The sequence below is a fragment of the Neopelma chrysocephalum genome, unplaced genomic scaffold (assembly GCF_003984885.1).
Source record: "Neopelma chrysocephalum unplaced genomic scaffold, ASM398488v2 Primary Assembly neopelma1_133, whole genome shotgun sequence".
Classification (NCBI taxonomy): domain Eukaryota; kingdom Metazoa; phylum Chordata; class Aves; order Passeriformes; family Pipridae; genus Neopelma; species Neopelma chrysocephalum.
The window spans coordinates 588,323-605,283 of record NW_020897795.1 but is presented as its reverse complement, the minus strand read 5'-3'; the positions used below and the strand labels follow the sequence as shown (position 1 = coordinate 605,283).

The following is a 16,961-nucleotide window of genomic DNA, read 5'->3' as shown; positions in this document are numbered from 1 at the left end:
AATAAAACTAGAAGTATCTGCTGCCTGCTTTCTACATAAGCTAACCAGAGCCTGACCATCACCTTTCTCCTCAAGAAATGCAGAACCTTCTACAACAAAACCACCTTTCTGGAACAGCAGCTTGGTTGCTACTCCTTTCTATGTCCCCTCCAACTTCTCAACAGTGCCTGATGGGACTGCAGGAAGTCACAAGCTCTCCCTGCCCACGTTATATTATTCTGAGAAGAATATTGTTTGAGAGGCCATAATTCTTTAAGAGATAGCACATGGGATAATTTTAACGAGCTATTGTATGCTATTACTACTCAGTCTCATTTCCTTCTTCTTTCTTATCTAAATTTTAGACTTGGCAGTGTTGTTCAGCCTGAGAAATTTAGCTGTACATGGTCAAAGCCACAGTAATTCAGCTGTAACAATAATTCCCTCATGCTCTTTCAGAAAATCTTAATAGAAGTGAAATATAATAGGAAGAAACTCGCTCTGGTGATTATAATACATCTCGTTTCTGATTCCTGGAAAGGCCTAGTCTTTCATGGAAGTTCTAAATAAGCAATAAAGCACCACCAAATGAATGAGGCAATTAGTGATGTTTTTCACGAACAACCAGAAGAATCTCAAAAGTGAACCCCAGACAATATTTTTGGGTAATCTGATTGCTTGAAAGCTAGATTTGTGTAACTATGGCAGGTGAAATCCTGGAGAACTATGGTCCTGTAAATCTATGTATTGCAAAAGTGACAGAAACACTCTACATTAAAGAGGTTTTAAGGAGCCTAAGCATTTTCCTTTTCCTTTTATTTCTTTTTTTTTTTAATTAATCAACATGTAGTGTTTAAATTCACTTCTGCACTGTTAAGGATCCAAACACAGACTGTGGTACTAAATAGGAAAGCAAATTTATTGGATAAGGGCTTTTTGTTCGGTGGGTTTTGAAAACTAAGTGATCATAGCATGCACTTGTAATTAATTATACACCTCTCTCACTGTCTATACTGAACAATTAAATCATTCACAGAGAGGAAAGACATAGCTCAATTCCTATACTCTCATTTGGACCAAGGTATGGCAAATACTAATATGGGCTAGTTAACATTGTTTACCCTGTCAATATCTCACTGAGAAATAAAAAGTACAAAAGAGAACAGAAGAATTCAGAGTAGGGCAAGTTTTTGACCGGAATTCCATTAAATCCAGTTCTCCTTTGGAGAACTGTGTCACATACATCCTCAAATAAAAGGTCAAGGATTCTCTTCAGCACAAAGATCACAGGGAATCCAGGTTTGCTTTTTGTGACAAAGCTAAAACCCAAACATGGCCTAACGTTTTCTTTTTCTATGGAAAAGGAACTTTTTTTTTTTAAATACAATAAAATATTGTATACTGTGACTGATATATTAGTATATTTTCCTACTTGGTATTTAAAAATTCCTGGCACATTCTTGAAGAACCCACCTTTCCTAAGCAGACACTGAAGGAGAAAACAGGTGCATTTCAAGGACTCACCCACCTAACACTGGAGTAAAAATTTAGACACAATACAGATTGCTACCTTCCCCCCATGGACTGACAGGAAAACTAAGCACTTCAAAATTCTCATTTAGTGTCTGCTATGTGGACATAGAATGAATCCCATCTCTAAATATTCCTTGCAAGAGGAGCAAAGGTTTTTACTGTTTTACCTTGAACACCTATTCCTCCCAAGAGATTAGTCCGAGGATATTATTACAGGTTTCAAGGGAAAGGCAACTATAATTAAGGTTACACAATGCTTTCCATTAAGATTCATCTTTCTGTTAGTTCACTTTGAATGGGAAAATTCAAACTTACAATGTCATTTAAAGAGGAAAAATTCCAGCTTTTTCATTTTCTTTTTTTTTTTCGAGATGATTACTAGTACCTTCATGCTGAAGAGCAGGATTTGATATTCTGCACCAAGGTAATAGAAATATGAGAGATGTAACTATCGTTAAGAGCCTGCTCCTGCAAGACTCTCAAATCACCTCTTCCTAACAAAGTCTTGTTAAAATTCAGCAGGTACACGCTCTGGGGATTCGATATATGCTGAATGTGTGCCAGGTCAAGGGGCTAGACAAGACTTTTCCTTGCTGTTCCTTTCCCTGGCAGACGACGACTGCTATAATATGAAGCAAAAGCCATGAGGCAGGGGACTGGCTCTGTGGTCCCCTCTGTGTTGTGCCTGAGACCAGTGCCCAGACTCTGAAGATGAGAAGAAAGACAAAGGCAGCCACTCGTGTCACAAAGGAGGAAGAACCAACCAGAGGGAAATATTCAAGATTAGTGAAAAAGAGGAAGATGAGAAAGTTCACATGGGAGAGTTCTCAGGACTCTGACTGGGGTGTTGGATCAGAAAGAAGTCCGAAAACAGTACGTGGGAAGAAGTTGGAAAACGGGGTACAGGAGAATGAAACTCCTGTAGTCAGATAGAGAACATTCCCTTTCAAAACACGAACTCAAACATCTGACCCCAGTGAAACAGATAAAATGTGCAAGACTATATTACAAAACAACTGCCAATTTTACTTACTTAACTTGCCTGAACCTCACTTTAACTTTTACTTACTTTAACTTGCCTGAACCTCACCAATGACCTTCCTGAGCCTGATACAGAGCAAATAAAGTGTGCATGGGCTTCCCTTATTTTTTTTCTTGGTTTGGTTTAAGTCTCAAAACCCAGACATTTGCCTTAAAGACACATTGTAACATTCAATTCTGTGAAATTGAGAAGTTATATTAGAAAACCTTAGATTTAACGCAGCCTTTTCAACCTACTGTTTGATACTCTGTCCACAATGGCTGTCTACAATTTTCCTCCTCCTTCCAGAAGGATAGTCAGAAACAGAACTTTATTCTATAGAGCCCCAGCAAGGTGTCAATGGCATTGATTCTCATTACATCTTGTGACCATCTCTCTCCATTTAGTTTTCTTTTCCTCTGCACTCTGTTGCTATTAAAAAGAAGTAGTAATTTAGTTTTAGAAAATAAAACTCATGGTGGTTCAATACACCAAAATTGGACCTTACTGTTACTTAAAGCTCAGGCCTCTGTCAATACATCAGTTAATGCAAATCATCTAAAAATATAGATGTTAATTTTCTAAAGAGTAATAGAAGGATGCAAAAATCTGTATTGGAAGTTAGGCTCTCCTTTTTCAAGTTCTTTTTTACACTGCACTAACACTCTTAGGAAAAAAAAAAAGGTGGAGAAGGTCAGATGAGCTGGAAAAATGGAACGGTTAGAGGAGAACTTGTGCTTCTTCTGTGTGACCCCTCACATGCTGCATCTATTGTCACAAGCGCACAGGAGCAGGATGAAAGCTGGGAGATGTAAGAAAGGCACGGAGAGATTTGCACGTGGATCCCTGTCTTTTATCCATTCCCTTTGCTCCTGCTTCCTAGTCCATGCAGCAATCACAACGCTGATGTTTGGTATAGGCTCCTCCATGGCTGAGGTCCATCTCAGCCTGGACCTATGGCTTGCACCCAGAACATCTGAAAGTCCCTGATTAAAGAGCTATTCCTCCTATTGAACCCACACACCTTTAAGAAAAGCTGTCCTCAAACAGCTCTTTAAAAAGGAGATATGCAATCTTTGTTCTTGTGTTTCAATCAGATTTTTGATAGGCAATTTATCTAAAATAACCCTAAATATCCTTAGCTGCAATTTCAAGTGAAAACACTGTGCCCCACATTGAGCCAAATTTTGTGTTCAATGTCAGAAATATCTGACAGGTATTGTGCCCTGCTAAGAATGATGCTAAGGCTTAAAGCGTGAAGGATTCACCGTAGTCAGCGGATTCGTCATTTCATTTGCTTGTTTCTACTTTCGAGGCTTTACTGGAAACATGCTCAAAGACCAGGAGATTCTGAGGTTGCTCACTGCCCCACGGCCTCCAAAAGGGACCCTGTCACTGAAACATTAAAACTGAAAAGGTTCAGAAAAGAAATAAATTTTACGAAAGGAAAAAACTATGAAATTTGTTTTACAGAACTGTGGTACCCACGAGGGTCCATCCTCCTTTAGGCAGTGGCCAGCTCTAAATATGAAAAGTAGAATCATGCGACAGATACTGCAGTGAACTTGGGTAAATCAGTTTTGTCTCTCTACTGTCTCTTGGAATACAGTTAACATTGAATGATAGGAAATATTCACATATTGGTGAACGGAAAAATAAGAATATTGATGCTTGCAAAAAACGAATTGAAATTGGCAGCAACATTATAAAGATTATTTTAATATAAAGAGAATGGCAAGCACTTGATACAGAGGGGATAATATATTGATTTTTCTCATTCTGCACTATCCATGTCACTAAGATCAATGGAAGTCACTTACCTATACCAAGGCAATTATAATATGTAGAATTATTTATAGAATAGCTGCTTCAGGTACACACCAATTGCAGCATCGTAATGGCTAGAGTTACAAACAGAAGACAAAACCATCTATTACATATTGTAAATGATAAAGCTTGCTGTCATTTTTTCACCACATTTTTCATAAGCTAAAGAAAGAACTAATAGGATTTTTGCACAGCTTTTTTTAAAGAAGCAATAAACATTTTATAGTTTATCACTACAAGACAACAATTCCATTTACAAACTAAGTCATTAGAAAACTAGAAGTATTTTCCAAAAAGTGGGTTGTGCAGTGTACACTGAAGCAAATACACTGAAACATCTGAAATTGTTCTGGATTGCTCAAAATTCTGGGGATATCAAAAAAGCTGAAAAGGAGCAGGAAACAGAAACCCAGATCTCGAAACTTCTGGTGGCAAGACAGCACGAACCTGTAAGTACATGCTTCCCTTTTACAACAGTCAGCAAAGCTGTGTCAGCACTGGCAGGAAAAGAAAAAGCTTTACAGCTACACAGGCACCTTTATAATTTTCATATCTCAAAATGATGGCATTTCCAATAAAGGCTGCTTTTGAATCACCATTTATTTTTACAACTCACTTAGTTTCACAGTACTCTCTATCTCCTACTGTTAACTCTTGAAAGAAGCCTTTCAAAAATCAATCCAGTCTGTTAGGATTCTCGATGTTAAAATTGAATTTTTCTTGTCTATTTGTTCTTTTGAAAGGCTTAAAAGCAATTTGTAACCATCAGCATAAAGGGATTTGATTGATAAAGTTTAACAAAGTGATCTAGAGAAGATTTATTGGGGGAAAACTGCTAAAATTGTAAATTAAATGGCAAACAGTTTTTCTCTGTGTGTTCTTGAAACAAAATAGGTTCTTTCAGATGTGAAAATCATTCTAAAAGCTTCTTCAAGTAGTTAATGAAGATTTTAGAAATGCAAAGCATAATCTTTCAAATAACAAGCTACAACAATCATCAAATAAAAAGAAACTATAAAAGTCCAAGTGTCACAATGACTACAAAACAAGCCTGCAGACCTCATTCACACAAACCTCAAAAACATAGCTGCCAAGCTTCCCTCAGGAAAAATACAGGAGATTTTTTAGTTGAAATGCCATTATATCTCTTGCTGTGGAAATTATGTTTTTTTTTTTTTCCTTCTCTCTTCTGCCTGTCTGCTCTTCCCAGCTTGCTCTCCCAAATTGCCTTTCTCTGCAAATCACCTTTCTCCACCTGCCGACGAGAGCAGTGCCCAGCTGGAGGGTCCAGCACTGCTCCAGGGAGAAATGCCAGTGTCCCTTCCACCACTGCTCCAGAAGCACCTCCAGCAACTGAGGGGCAGTGGGGAGGAAGAAGCACTCCCTGCTGAATGACTGTAGCATCAAAGATAGAAAAAAAAAAAAGCACCCCAAAGCCAGTTTTTAAACTGCCTGACCAACTCTCAGTGGAAGCACCATGGAGTTATGTGTCCCCATTTGACATTTTACTCTTCTGTTCTAAATTTTTGGGCTTTCATTCATCAGCTCATGAGGCAAAAAAAAAAAAAAAAGTAAGTTGGCTGCTCTTTTTTTTTTTAAATTCTAGTTTTGTGTACAGTGTTATACTGACAGAAATTAGCTTCGTTAAAAGATATATTTATTTATTTATTATCCTGACAGTGCAGGTTATTTTTTGTATGTTACTGCCACTACTTGCAAGGCCTTTGCTTTAATACTCAGACAACTGTACCATCCAAGTCAAAATTATTACCTTCCATCCAACACACCTTTCATCTACTTTAGTGCCAGGCTGTTTCAAATTCATTTATAGGGTAAGAGCAGGATAAAGCTTTTCTCTGTTTAAAACTACAGCAAAACCATAGACTTGACAGTTTTGTAGTGGTGCTTAAGCCTCATACACCCATCTCCTAGTTTATTTTTTAAGCATTCTCCAGATTTTTTTGAATTTTCACCATTCTTTTGTGACTTCAAATTACTGTTACCTGCAAATGTAACTAACATGTTAATCTCCTCAACTTTCAAATCAGTTACACGACATAAAACCCCTCAAAGTTGCTTACATTTTAATCTACAAAAACCTGCTAGACTTTTGTACTAAGTTAGGTTTTTTTAAAATCATGTATATGTCTGCAAAACTTTTCCAATCCACTACTCAATGCTATTCTAACATAATAACGATTTTATATAATTAGTTTTCCTGTATCTGGTAATTCTCTGTAGCTAAATACAATTTCGTATTTATTGGAGACATAACAGAAAAAAACAAAAAAAGTATTTGAAATGCCGACACAAATGAAATTTAACACAGAAAACGCAGAATAGATAAAATATGTAGTTATGAAAAACTGCACACAAGTCATTCACTCACTGAACTACTGCAGGGACTGAGGGATTTATGCAAGGTAAGGATACATACAAAACAATACACCTCAGTTTAATACATCATACTGCACCAGCACCTTGTGAACCAACTCTACATCTGAGCCATCTCAGTCCTCTGCTCATTTACTCTTTGTAAAATTACCCTTTTTCTTTAAAATATCTATCTTTGCCAAAAGACAAAAGGACCCTACGCATGTAAACCTACAGTATTAATCCCGATGTTAAACACCTAATTTGACAATACAAAATATTAAGGTCAAGAATTACCCATTACAGATTTTAAACATGATTGCTTACTTAGTATGTTAGTCACTAATCCAACATACAAACAATTTGTGTTTCACATAAGTGCAAGATATGATTCAGTTATTTCTTTGCAGGCTGACTAGAGTATTTTCTGTTGGTTTTGTAGTGATCTTTGTTTATATATTATTCTAATGTTGTGGATAAATTTTTTTAAATTCCCATAGAAAATATTATTAAAACCATTATGATTAAAACCATGTGATTAAACTCATTAAAACCAATGATGAAAGTTTTTTTTAGAGAATCTAGCATCTGGATTCATTTTATGATCAAAACTTGTTCACTCAATGACTTTTTTTTATTCATCAAAGATTCAGGTAATCAGAAATCTTTACATCTTTTAATTACACATTCTTGATAACATCAGCCTCAATTTCAGCATAGTTGCAATTTAGAATAACACATTTTAATTAATTTTTTTAAAGCACAGTAAAGATTTTATCAGATATTAGTGGCAACCACCATCTGCCCAAACCTATGTGGTTGTTTCTTTTATTTTTAATAACATGAGCTAGTAAGAATTACCAACTGTAACAAATGCTTATTTTGCTTTCCCAGTACTTGTGTAAACTTTATACAAATTATTTAACGAATATGTAAAAGTTCTAAAAAATATTCTTAAAACAGAAAAGTAGCTGCTATTCATCTTGGTCAAATTCTATGGTGGGTGAGTTGATACTTGGAAAGTTTCATACATCTGTCTCAGAAACAGTTAATTAGTGATAAAACACACAGTTGCAAAGACCCTGCAGGCAAAGAGTGACTTACCAGCTGGCACACTGCTGGTCTGCTAAGCCAGGGCTGGGTCTATGGTGCCCTTAAAACCAGCTTTAAGACAGCTCACTACTGTAGTTTCTGGCTCAGCTCAAAATGCGAGGGACACGCAAAAACCTCCACGTACCTTCTCATACAGTCCAGTGCCCGGATGAAGAAGTCCTTGTGAAGCTGATGCTCGTCCCTCAGGATGGAGCACTGCTCCAGTGTCACCGACATGGATGTCCGGTCTTTGGCACTTTTGCAACAGGTGAAGCGGACGCCGTTCAGCTTCCGGCAAATCTGAAACACGGGCAGGCATCAAAGGTGGGCCCTTCTCATACCAGGCAGACTGTGCAACTCCTACAACTTTGCAACCCCAGAAAATGAATACAGAGAACTGTAGTGTTTCTCGAGGAGAAAAGAGCTACTAAAAGTTTTCATAACTCCAGCCTGGATCATATGGCTGCTGACCTGCCTCTGTGCAGTTAAATCAGGTGTTAGCACTGCCTTGGGGATGCTCATATGCTGTTATGCCCATGCTGGCCTGACACAGTGCCATGAAAGATGAAAATGTTGTGCTGAAAAGAACTGTAAATTCTTCTTTTGTATAAACAAATTTGCATCATTAACACTCTACAAAAACAGCACGAAGAGATTATAGCTATATAGCCCACTTCCACTTGTCCAAATGACGCATTTTAAAAGAAGATATTCAGGGCTTTTGTTAGCAGGACAAGTCTAAAATAACCCACCCAACTGAGGAAAAGGTAAACTTATCACATTTAGGAGAGTGGTGCACATAACCTTGTACTGCAGTTGCAATCAAGTCTCTCTCCTGCCCACCCCAACACCCCCAAGAGAGGCAAGAAACAGATGGAGGACCCAACAAAAAAAATCTACCATACTTAGTCCTAAGCATTTTTAGCAAGTTACTAAAATATCTACACACACTACAGCTTACCAAACCATTACACCCAATTTTCTGAACTTGAAATAAAAAGGATTTGTGTTAGCCTAGGCTATAAAAGGAAAAGCTGCTTCACGGTTTCTTCACTTTCTCTGACAACCACACTATTCAATGAAAACTTAAAGGTCTGAATATCTGATGAATAAAGAAAAACCTTGATAGATCTTAACTCAGACACATGAACGCAGCAGACTAACTCCTCGTGAGGGTATGGATTCAGACACATCTGAAATTAAAGCCTTTATGCTCAACAGGTAAACTGTTCCATGTATTTTTTTCCATATGAAAGCTTAACACAAATGACTGCCATGGATTGTCTACTTTCACTGTATACTTTAACAAAATTATAAGGGACAAGGGAAGCATGACATTTTTAAGGATAATTGCTCACCTTAAGAATCAGCCTGTGGTTGTACCAGCCCATTAGTTTATACTTTGGATTCAAACAATATTTTACTAGAAAAAGAAGAATTTGAAGGAGAACTACTGTGCCCAAGTGTCAGTCTACCTTTCCCCTTGATTATTTGTCCTTTGCTTGCTCCTAACCCCAGAGGATCATAGGTATAATAGTACAAAACTTGAAATGATTGTAAAAATGGGCAAGGCAATAAATTACAGCAGTAATCATCCTAAGGAACTTCCCAGCTTGGCTATCAAGTGACAGCTTGCAGGATGAAACTGGAACATGATCTTCATAATGTCACTTCAGCAAATAAGCATTTCTTCATCTGTTAATTGCATTCTCAGAAATTCTATTAAAATCAATGGCCCAGAAAATACATACAGTCTTTAAGGTCTTTGCAATAGCATGGTAATGGTGATCTCAAAAGTTTAGTTCAAGGAATCAACTAATTGAATCTATCTTAGAAACCAAAGAGGTACAGGGCAGTGAAGAAGAAATTATGAGTCTTTCTTCCATTCTATAATTCTAAATTTTAAAACTTAAATCTGCTTAAAAATGTGAACAGTTGCATTGGGATTAAAATAAAGTACTATATGACAATTTTCTTAAATAATGCTGTGAAAGAAGTTAACTGCCTAATTGAAGAGATTAATTCTCTTTACACTAGTCTCTTTGGAAGTCCATCAGTCATTGCGACAATTTGACATGAATGAGTCATAAAAACCACCCAGGTAATTATTCTGGATGAGTGGTGGGCTCTGATGCAGGGAAGGGAGACTAAATCCCAAATCTGGGCTGACAGCACACAAACAAAGCAGTGGCTAGTGAGAGTTGGTTTTCAACTGAGAAGCATTCTAGGTACAACAAGTAGATTACTACAGCCACCCACAAGCTTACTTTTCATTGAATTTCAGTACAAATGCCTCAATTTTAAAGTGAATTAAATAAAAAACAGTATATTAAGTTAAATAATGAAATTTAAAAATCCTTAGATGCGGATTTAAGGAGAAATATAGGCTAACCTCTTAGATAAATCCTTAAAATGACTCAGTTCCCTAAGCAGCTGCAGTCAAACAAAATAAGTAATTAAAATGGGCAAACACAATGCTCTGATGCTCTAGAAATCTAATAATGGACAATAGCAAATATATAGTAATAGCATCATGTCAGAATACATGGTTTATCATTAGTGTCCAGCCTGAATTTTATTCTCAATTTTGCTCACTTGTTTCCCAAATATATTGAAGATATAGGAGGAAGGGAAATAGGCTTAACTTTTATTACATTTATTCTCACAGGGATTGCATGAGGTGCAGATACATGTGCACATCCATGTAGAATCTCATGCATCTACTGCAATAAAAAAGTGATATTTCACTGCTACTGCAATAATCAAGTTATATCCTTATATCCTTTTCAGTAAATAAATGGAACATAGTATAACAGTGTGTAGATCAATGCTTTCAGAAATACACATTTCAGAAGGTTACTGTAAGATAACCTAAAGAGAAATAGAATTCAGAGAAGGAAAAATCTGAAAGACTCTCTATGTCCAAAGACTACATTTAACCCATGAAATTATTTTCAGGGAACCCAGACTAGATGGTAGAATAAAACTTTCTGTATCCAAAGATTAGGCACATTCTGCTATATTCTTTGTAGCTCATTTTATACTATCCTGTACTGATATATCTTTTACTTTTTTAAAAAGCAATGTTTCATAGCAATTGCAGAACTGGTAGTGCAAGAAAAGCTTATACTTTTACTTACAAAGGATTTATACTTCAATAGCATGTGATAATATTTATTAACCACATGGCAAAATGTTACTAGCAATAGGAAAGTTACAGCAGTGTTATTAATACAAGGACAAAGTTAATATTGTCTTTTTCCTGGTCTTAATGAAAGGTCATGGAAAATTTTATTAATAATTTTGTATCAAATATTTATTTTCCTTGAAGGGTATATACATTTGGAAGTCTCCCAAAACACAAAGTCTTGCTTCAGTTTCAGCAGATATCAAAGACTCAAGTCCTTGCTTGTATAAGCAGGCAGAGATGCCAAGGGTATTTTTCTAAACCTAAGACAGTTACATGTCTGAATTTTACATTCCTGAAAAGCTTGAGCTCTTTATAAACATCTAAGGGTTGTGTTTTTTTTAACATGTATGTGCAAACACTACTTAATTGGGAAATAGATAGGAATTATGTGAATAAAGCAAAGTAAGTATTAATTATTGTTTGATAAACAATTTTCTTTGCGTACTCCCTGTGTCAGAAGGTCTGTCCTTTTCACATCCTTTGCAACACTTATTTATAAAAGTACTTTAATTACAGAAAATCAAAAGGTGAATGCAGCAATAGTAAACAAAAATCAGAGCAAGTAATCACATCCCACATCATACCTCAAATCTTATGGATATTACATAAAATTTTATTTTGAATAACAAAGTTTTACATTATCCATGAAGGGACATGATTTTAAACAAAAAAAAGTTAGATATTGTAACTGTATTGTCTCTCTCATATGAGGTGATGTATTTACAGCTATGTGTGATCACTCAAGGAAATTATTCTGCCCATGTAAGGGATGAAGGGCTTCCTCTGCCCAAAACCAGAATCAGGTAGCTGAAGAAAAAAACATGCCCCAAACAAAAATCCAAACCTCTTTTACCTTGTTACACAACTCAGTGAGATAAATGAAAAACCCTGCATCTGGGACAAAACAATCTCAAGCAGCAACCCAGGCCACAGACTGCCTGGCCAAGAGAAGCTGGCAGAAAAGGGTCTGGACAATGTGGGGTACAACAAAGTAACCAAGATTATCTCTTGCTCAAGTTCTAGCCTGTTCTACCACTTTTTAAAGTGAGAAAAAGAAAGTATCTGTAATTTAAGTGGAGGAAGAAGAGATACATTCATGAGTGGGATGAGAAACTATGAGAGCAAGTATGTTAGAGAGCTATTTCAGCACATCTACCTACTTTAATCATTGAATTTTCCATTATATTCTTACAATCCATTGCACTTACAATATCAGCGAGCATGTGAAAATTAGTTTATCATGTGAACCTATTTGAAATAAGAGAGCTTACCGTTGCAGCCAGCCACATGATTTCTACATTCTTTCTCCTTTTGGCCTGGATATTTTGATGGAGATTTTCTAGCAATCCCTTTAAATCATTTTGTTCTTGAAAATGTGGTAGACCTGGAAAAAAAGGATGATAAGAGTGCTCATTATGGTAAGGCTGATGACACAGTTTTCCTGGCTTAAAGAACGCCCAGAGTATAGAACAGGTCTATTATTTACAGCCTTGTTTGAGAACAAAGGATGGAAATTACCAGCTAAATATTTAGGGAATAAGCAAATCTTATGTCTTTCTGAGTATTGGGTTGTCCTCCCTAAGATATTCACTTAAATTTGGAAAAATAAAGTGTCTTCAACTTTTATAAATGGATGGTGAAAACCAAAACCAAATCTCTGCTGTAGTTCTGTTCATCAACTATTACAGATGATCAGTGGAAATCAGAAGAAAAAAAACTGAGTGTTTTAAAACCTGCCTTGATGGGATGACTTATTGTAAGTTAAAATATTTTCCATTTTTTTTTCAAAATTAAACACCTTATTTTTGCTTTGAAATGATGCCTTAGTTCCTTATATAATGTAACATGAGGGTTAAACAGCACCGAATATCCCCTCTAAAACTTAACAAAGGATATTTCTCAGTCTGAAATTAAATGGGGCTTCAATTTTGAAGTACAAAATAATTTCAGGTTTGCTTAAAATCCAAAATTTTACCTTCTTCTTCTGTGTATGGCAGCTGAGCTAAAGTTTAATTTATTATATATCTCTAGCAAAAATTCAAGAGTTTCTGTTTTGTATGTAGATATAGCAGGGGTTTGTTCTAATGTTACCTTTATCTTCCCTAGTTTTGAAAATCAGTAGAAACAAACAAAATCTGTTTTTTGAAATTATTTCTTCTTATGGTGGTAAAGTAAATAGAAATTTAATTATAGTTATCACCAAAAAAAGGTTCAGAATCAGCTGAAACAAAGTGAAACCAAATTGATAAATGGATACAGTGTCTTCAACAAGAAGAAGTAAGTTGTTCCATTCAGTGAGAAAAAAAAACAACAACCCAAGATTTATATTCAATTGAAAGTGTAAAAATGAGGTAACTATTAATGAAGGTCAATATCTGTTCTCCTAACCTGATCAAAGCTGGAATGATGCCTCTTATGAACAGGTTTTATACCTTTAATATCTAACAAATTCTGTAGTTCCCCTTATCCATGATGCTTTGTGAGAAGCAATTTAAATATACTCAAAAAGAACTATTCAAAAAATGTCTTAGTTGCCTTTCTCATATTGTGCTGCCTAAAACAAAAAAACCAAGCAAACAAATAAAAGCTGGAAAAAAATACATCCAAACTAGTTTAGTAATAATCTGACTGCGGATTGTTTTATCTGTGTATTATACACTTAGATAATGCAGAGCACATAAAAATACATCACAACCTGCTAGACAATTATACTTATGCTGCATCTGTTTCTTTAAAACACAAAGCACCCGATGACAAAAATGCTTCAAGATTATGGGAATGTATCACTAGGTAAACATTTTATTCCTTTCAGGCAGTTTTCCTTTGGTTCACAGCAGAAAATGCAACATCCCAGAGAGGTGACTTCACAATAGGTAAAGCAAGACCCTCCTAATTTGTAACACTACCAAATGAGCTGCACCTTGGCTGGAAGTGATCTATTGCTTAAATTCCTTGTGTCACTAAGCAGTATTAAACCATCAAATCAGTCTCAGAGGTTATGAGACTCCCTAAGAGGGAGGAGCCTGGAAGTAGAAACAGACTCATAGATGGTGAAAATGCATGTACTGCTACAGGCATTATTGATGCTATGAAGGAAAACCTTTATCCCTGCAGGATTTTGAAACCATGCATGCATCCCTCTTCTCACACTGTGACAATGGGATGCTGTGGGTGTTACATAGCAAACCAGCAATTTTATGTCTTCAGCTCTTTAAATTGAGTTTCAATCTGTTGTTTCCAATTAACTATGTACTACTAAACAAAAATCTTATATTTTTGGACCCTTACTATCATTAGCTATTCTGTAAAAGCAGTACTATTGTGGTGCCTAAACCAGAACTGTATTTGATTGGCATTTTTGGTAGTAATCTTTTTGGAAACACACTGTTATTTTCAGGATTTCCTATGAAAGAATTAAAGAGGATATGAAACAGATAAATGACAGAGGGTATGTTCATCTGAAAGAAGATGGAAAGTCAGTGTTTGGGATATACAGTTACAAGCTAGAATATTATTGACAAGGGGAATTACAGAGATGAGAGAAAAACTAATAGAAAATAAAAAAAAATAGAAACTCCCTTTCTGGGAGTGGAAAATTGAATTCTTTAAAATGGAATACATGAATGAAGCAGCAGGCAAGTGAGGCTGCCAAAGGATGGTGGATGCAACAGCCTAGTAAACAGGGCTGTGAGTCCTCAAATTCTGTCGGGCTTTATGAGCACTATTTGAAACTAACAGCTTTGGGAACCGGGTCCTGCATTTATTTTGTAGCAGAGATTTGGCTCTACAGGAAACTATCTGGAAAGGTGGGACAAAAACATCAAAAAGCCATCAACACTCTCTCTTGGCTACACCACCAGGGATGGTGCCAGATTGTATGGAGGTTTATCTTCCAGAGGTGGCGGAACAGGGGAGGAGCTGAAGTCCTCCCTCAAATGAACAAGTTGGAGAGCTTCACTTTTTTCCAGGGAGCTGGTTTAAAAGGCACATTCCTCCAAGGCAAAAGAGTGATTCTGTACAATGGCCTGGAGCTACTGGGAAGGGCAATGGAACCAGCAGGTGCTTCGTGTTCTGAAAAAACTTGTACAAAGAAGAGACTCAGATCTTCAAGGTAGAGAAAAAAATCAAGAAAGCAATAATAACCAGAAAAAGACACTATGAATTAGACAAGCACAGTCCTCAAAAGCCTGCACAGTCTGGAAAAAGTCCAGGAAGATTATGTGCAGGAAGACAGTACAAGTTTAAATTCTGTTAATGAAAAGCAGGTAGTACAATCTGCATGCAAATTTTTGCTTTTATATAATCAAATCCATTTATGAGGTAGCAGGTCTACCTTAGACCTAACCCCAGATGAGGTTAGTTTTTGAGGATATTTTCTTGGCAGGATTCCCCTAAACTAATTACCTAACTTCTTGTATAAGTTTCTCTGTAGAAATCCTAGAAATCCACCCCAGACCTGTGGGTGGATGGATGGGCATGCTGCCCACCATTTAGGAAGAGAGCTTTCACTTCAAATTAACAAATTAAAATCATCCTGATCTGAAAGATAAACATGTATTCATACACAGTGACACAAAACAAAGCTTTGCACAGGATTTTAACCAGGAGTATTCACCATGAGGAGTTACACACATCTCCTGCAGGATCACAGATCTTCAGATTCAAAAGATTCACACCCCACCCATGCAAAAAACCCCCCAAAACCCAAAAAACAGAAAAAACAGGGACCTAAATCCAAGGTATTTCAAAATCAGGCTGTAAAATCTGCAACATTTGGGACTATGCCTATAGCTTAGGCATTAAGACTACTTTAATAGGATTAGATTGATGCAAATCATCTTTTTGGTCTTTGCTTTCAACAACGAGAGTAACAGCACAGTAATGTTCATGTTTATGATACCAAATTTCTATAAAATTAGAATGCAGGGCCTATTTTAATGAAACCATGTTATTCATATCATTATGATGTGGCTCATTGCTTGTATTTGCATCTGCCGATTTCTCAGTGGTTCACCATACCCCAATACATTTTCAGAATAAGAATAGAGGGAATGACTGAAACGGATGAAAATTCCCACTATTTTTGTACAAATACAGAAGATATTGTCCCCTACTTGAAATATTAAGAAACTTATTATTTTAATAACTTAAAAGAGCTGTTTAGTTGATCATTACCCTGTTTCAGTCCCCTTGTAGTTTCTATTGAGGCATTAGGGCTGCAATCACTACTGACTTCAGCAGGGCTGTGTACAGGTACAGAATGTTTAACTTTATGGAACAAGTTATGGGACTGAGGCCTAAATCTAAAAGCTGCACAGTAAAGTTGTGCTAATATTACTGTCTCAGAATCTTTCACCTATCAAAGCTTTCCAAAGCCGTTTGGGTATTGCGTTATTTTGTACTCACAATCAGGAGGCATTTTTTCCGTAAATAACTTGTAATATTCTTTGAGGAGTTCTAAGTTTTCCTGGTTAATGTTTTCCTGCAAAGTGGTATCTCCAAACCTACGAAAATGCACAATAAATTATGAGAAAAAAACCAAAACAAAACCACAAACCAAAACAAAGATAAATTACCCTTCAGAATTATTTCTTTGCATAAAGAAATAACTTTGATTTTCTTTTTTATTATTTGTTTTTTCCAATGTTGAATGTACTAGATTTTGCGAAACAAATTGTTAAGCTCTTGTGTGCTTTGGAACTAATATTTGGGAACAACGTCACACTCATGGATAGTTCTTCCAAAAATTTATGAAAGGAGTAATCCATTTACAATAAAGCACATATTCTTTTTGCCTTCAAAAATCCTGAATAAATGAAGAGCCACTTTGAGGGAATTTCAGCTGTGGCACCACAGGCAGAGAACACCAACTCCTACATCTCTTACTGCTGCTGTTGCTTAGATATATTAATTTCTACCAGAGCTGGACCATATTGAAGTGATACA

At 36.2% G+C, this 16,961-nt stretch overlaps 1 protein-coding gene across 5 annotated transcripts in view; it reads right to left on the bottom strand.

Moving 5' to 3' along the window:
• The window catches only part of INPP4B (inositol polyphosphate-4-phosphatase type II B), a 312,873-nt gene that overhangs the window by 28,459 nt on the left and 267,453 nt on the right, over positions 1-16,961 (bottom strand). For all 5 annotated transcript variants that reach the window (XM_027698885.1, XM_027698882.1, XM_027698884.1 and 2 more), the window contains 3 exons: positions 16,422-16,519; positions 12,287-12,399; positions 7,971-8,125 (listed from right to left, as the gene is read on the bottom strand). In XM_027698885.1, coding sequence (XP_027554686.1) covers positions 7,971-8,125; positions 12,287-12,399; positions 16,422-16,519 — 366 coding nt within the window. The remainder of the gene's footprint in view (positions 1-7,970; positions 8,126-12,286; positions 12,400-16,421; positions 16,520-16,961) is intronic.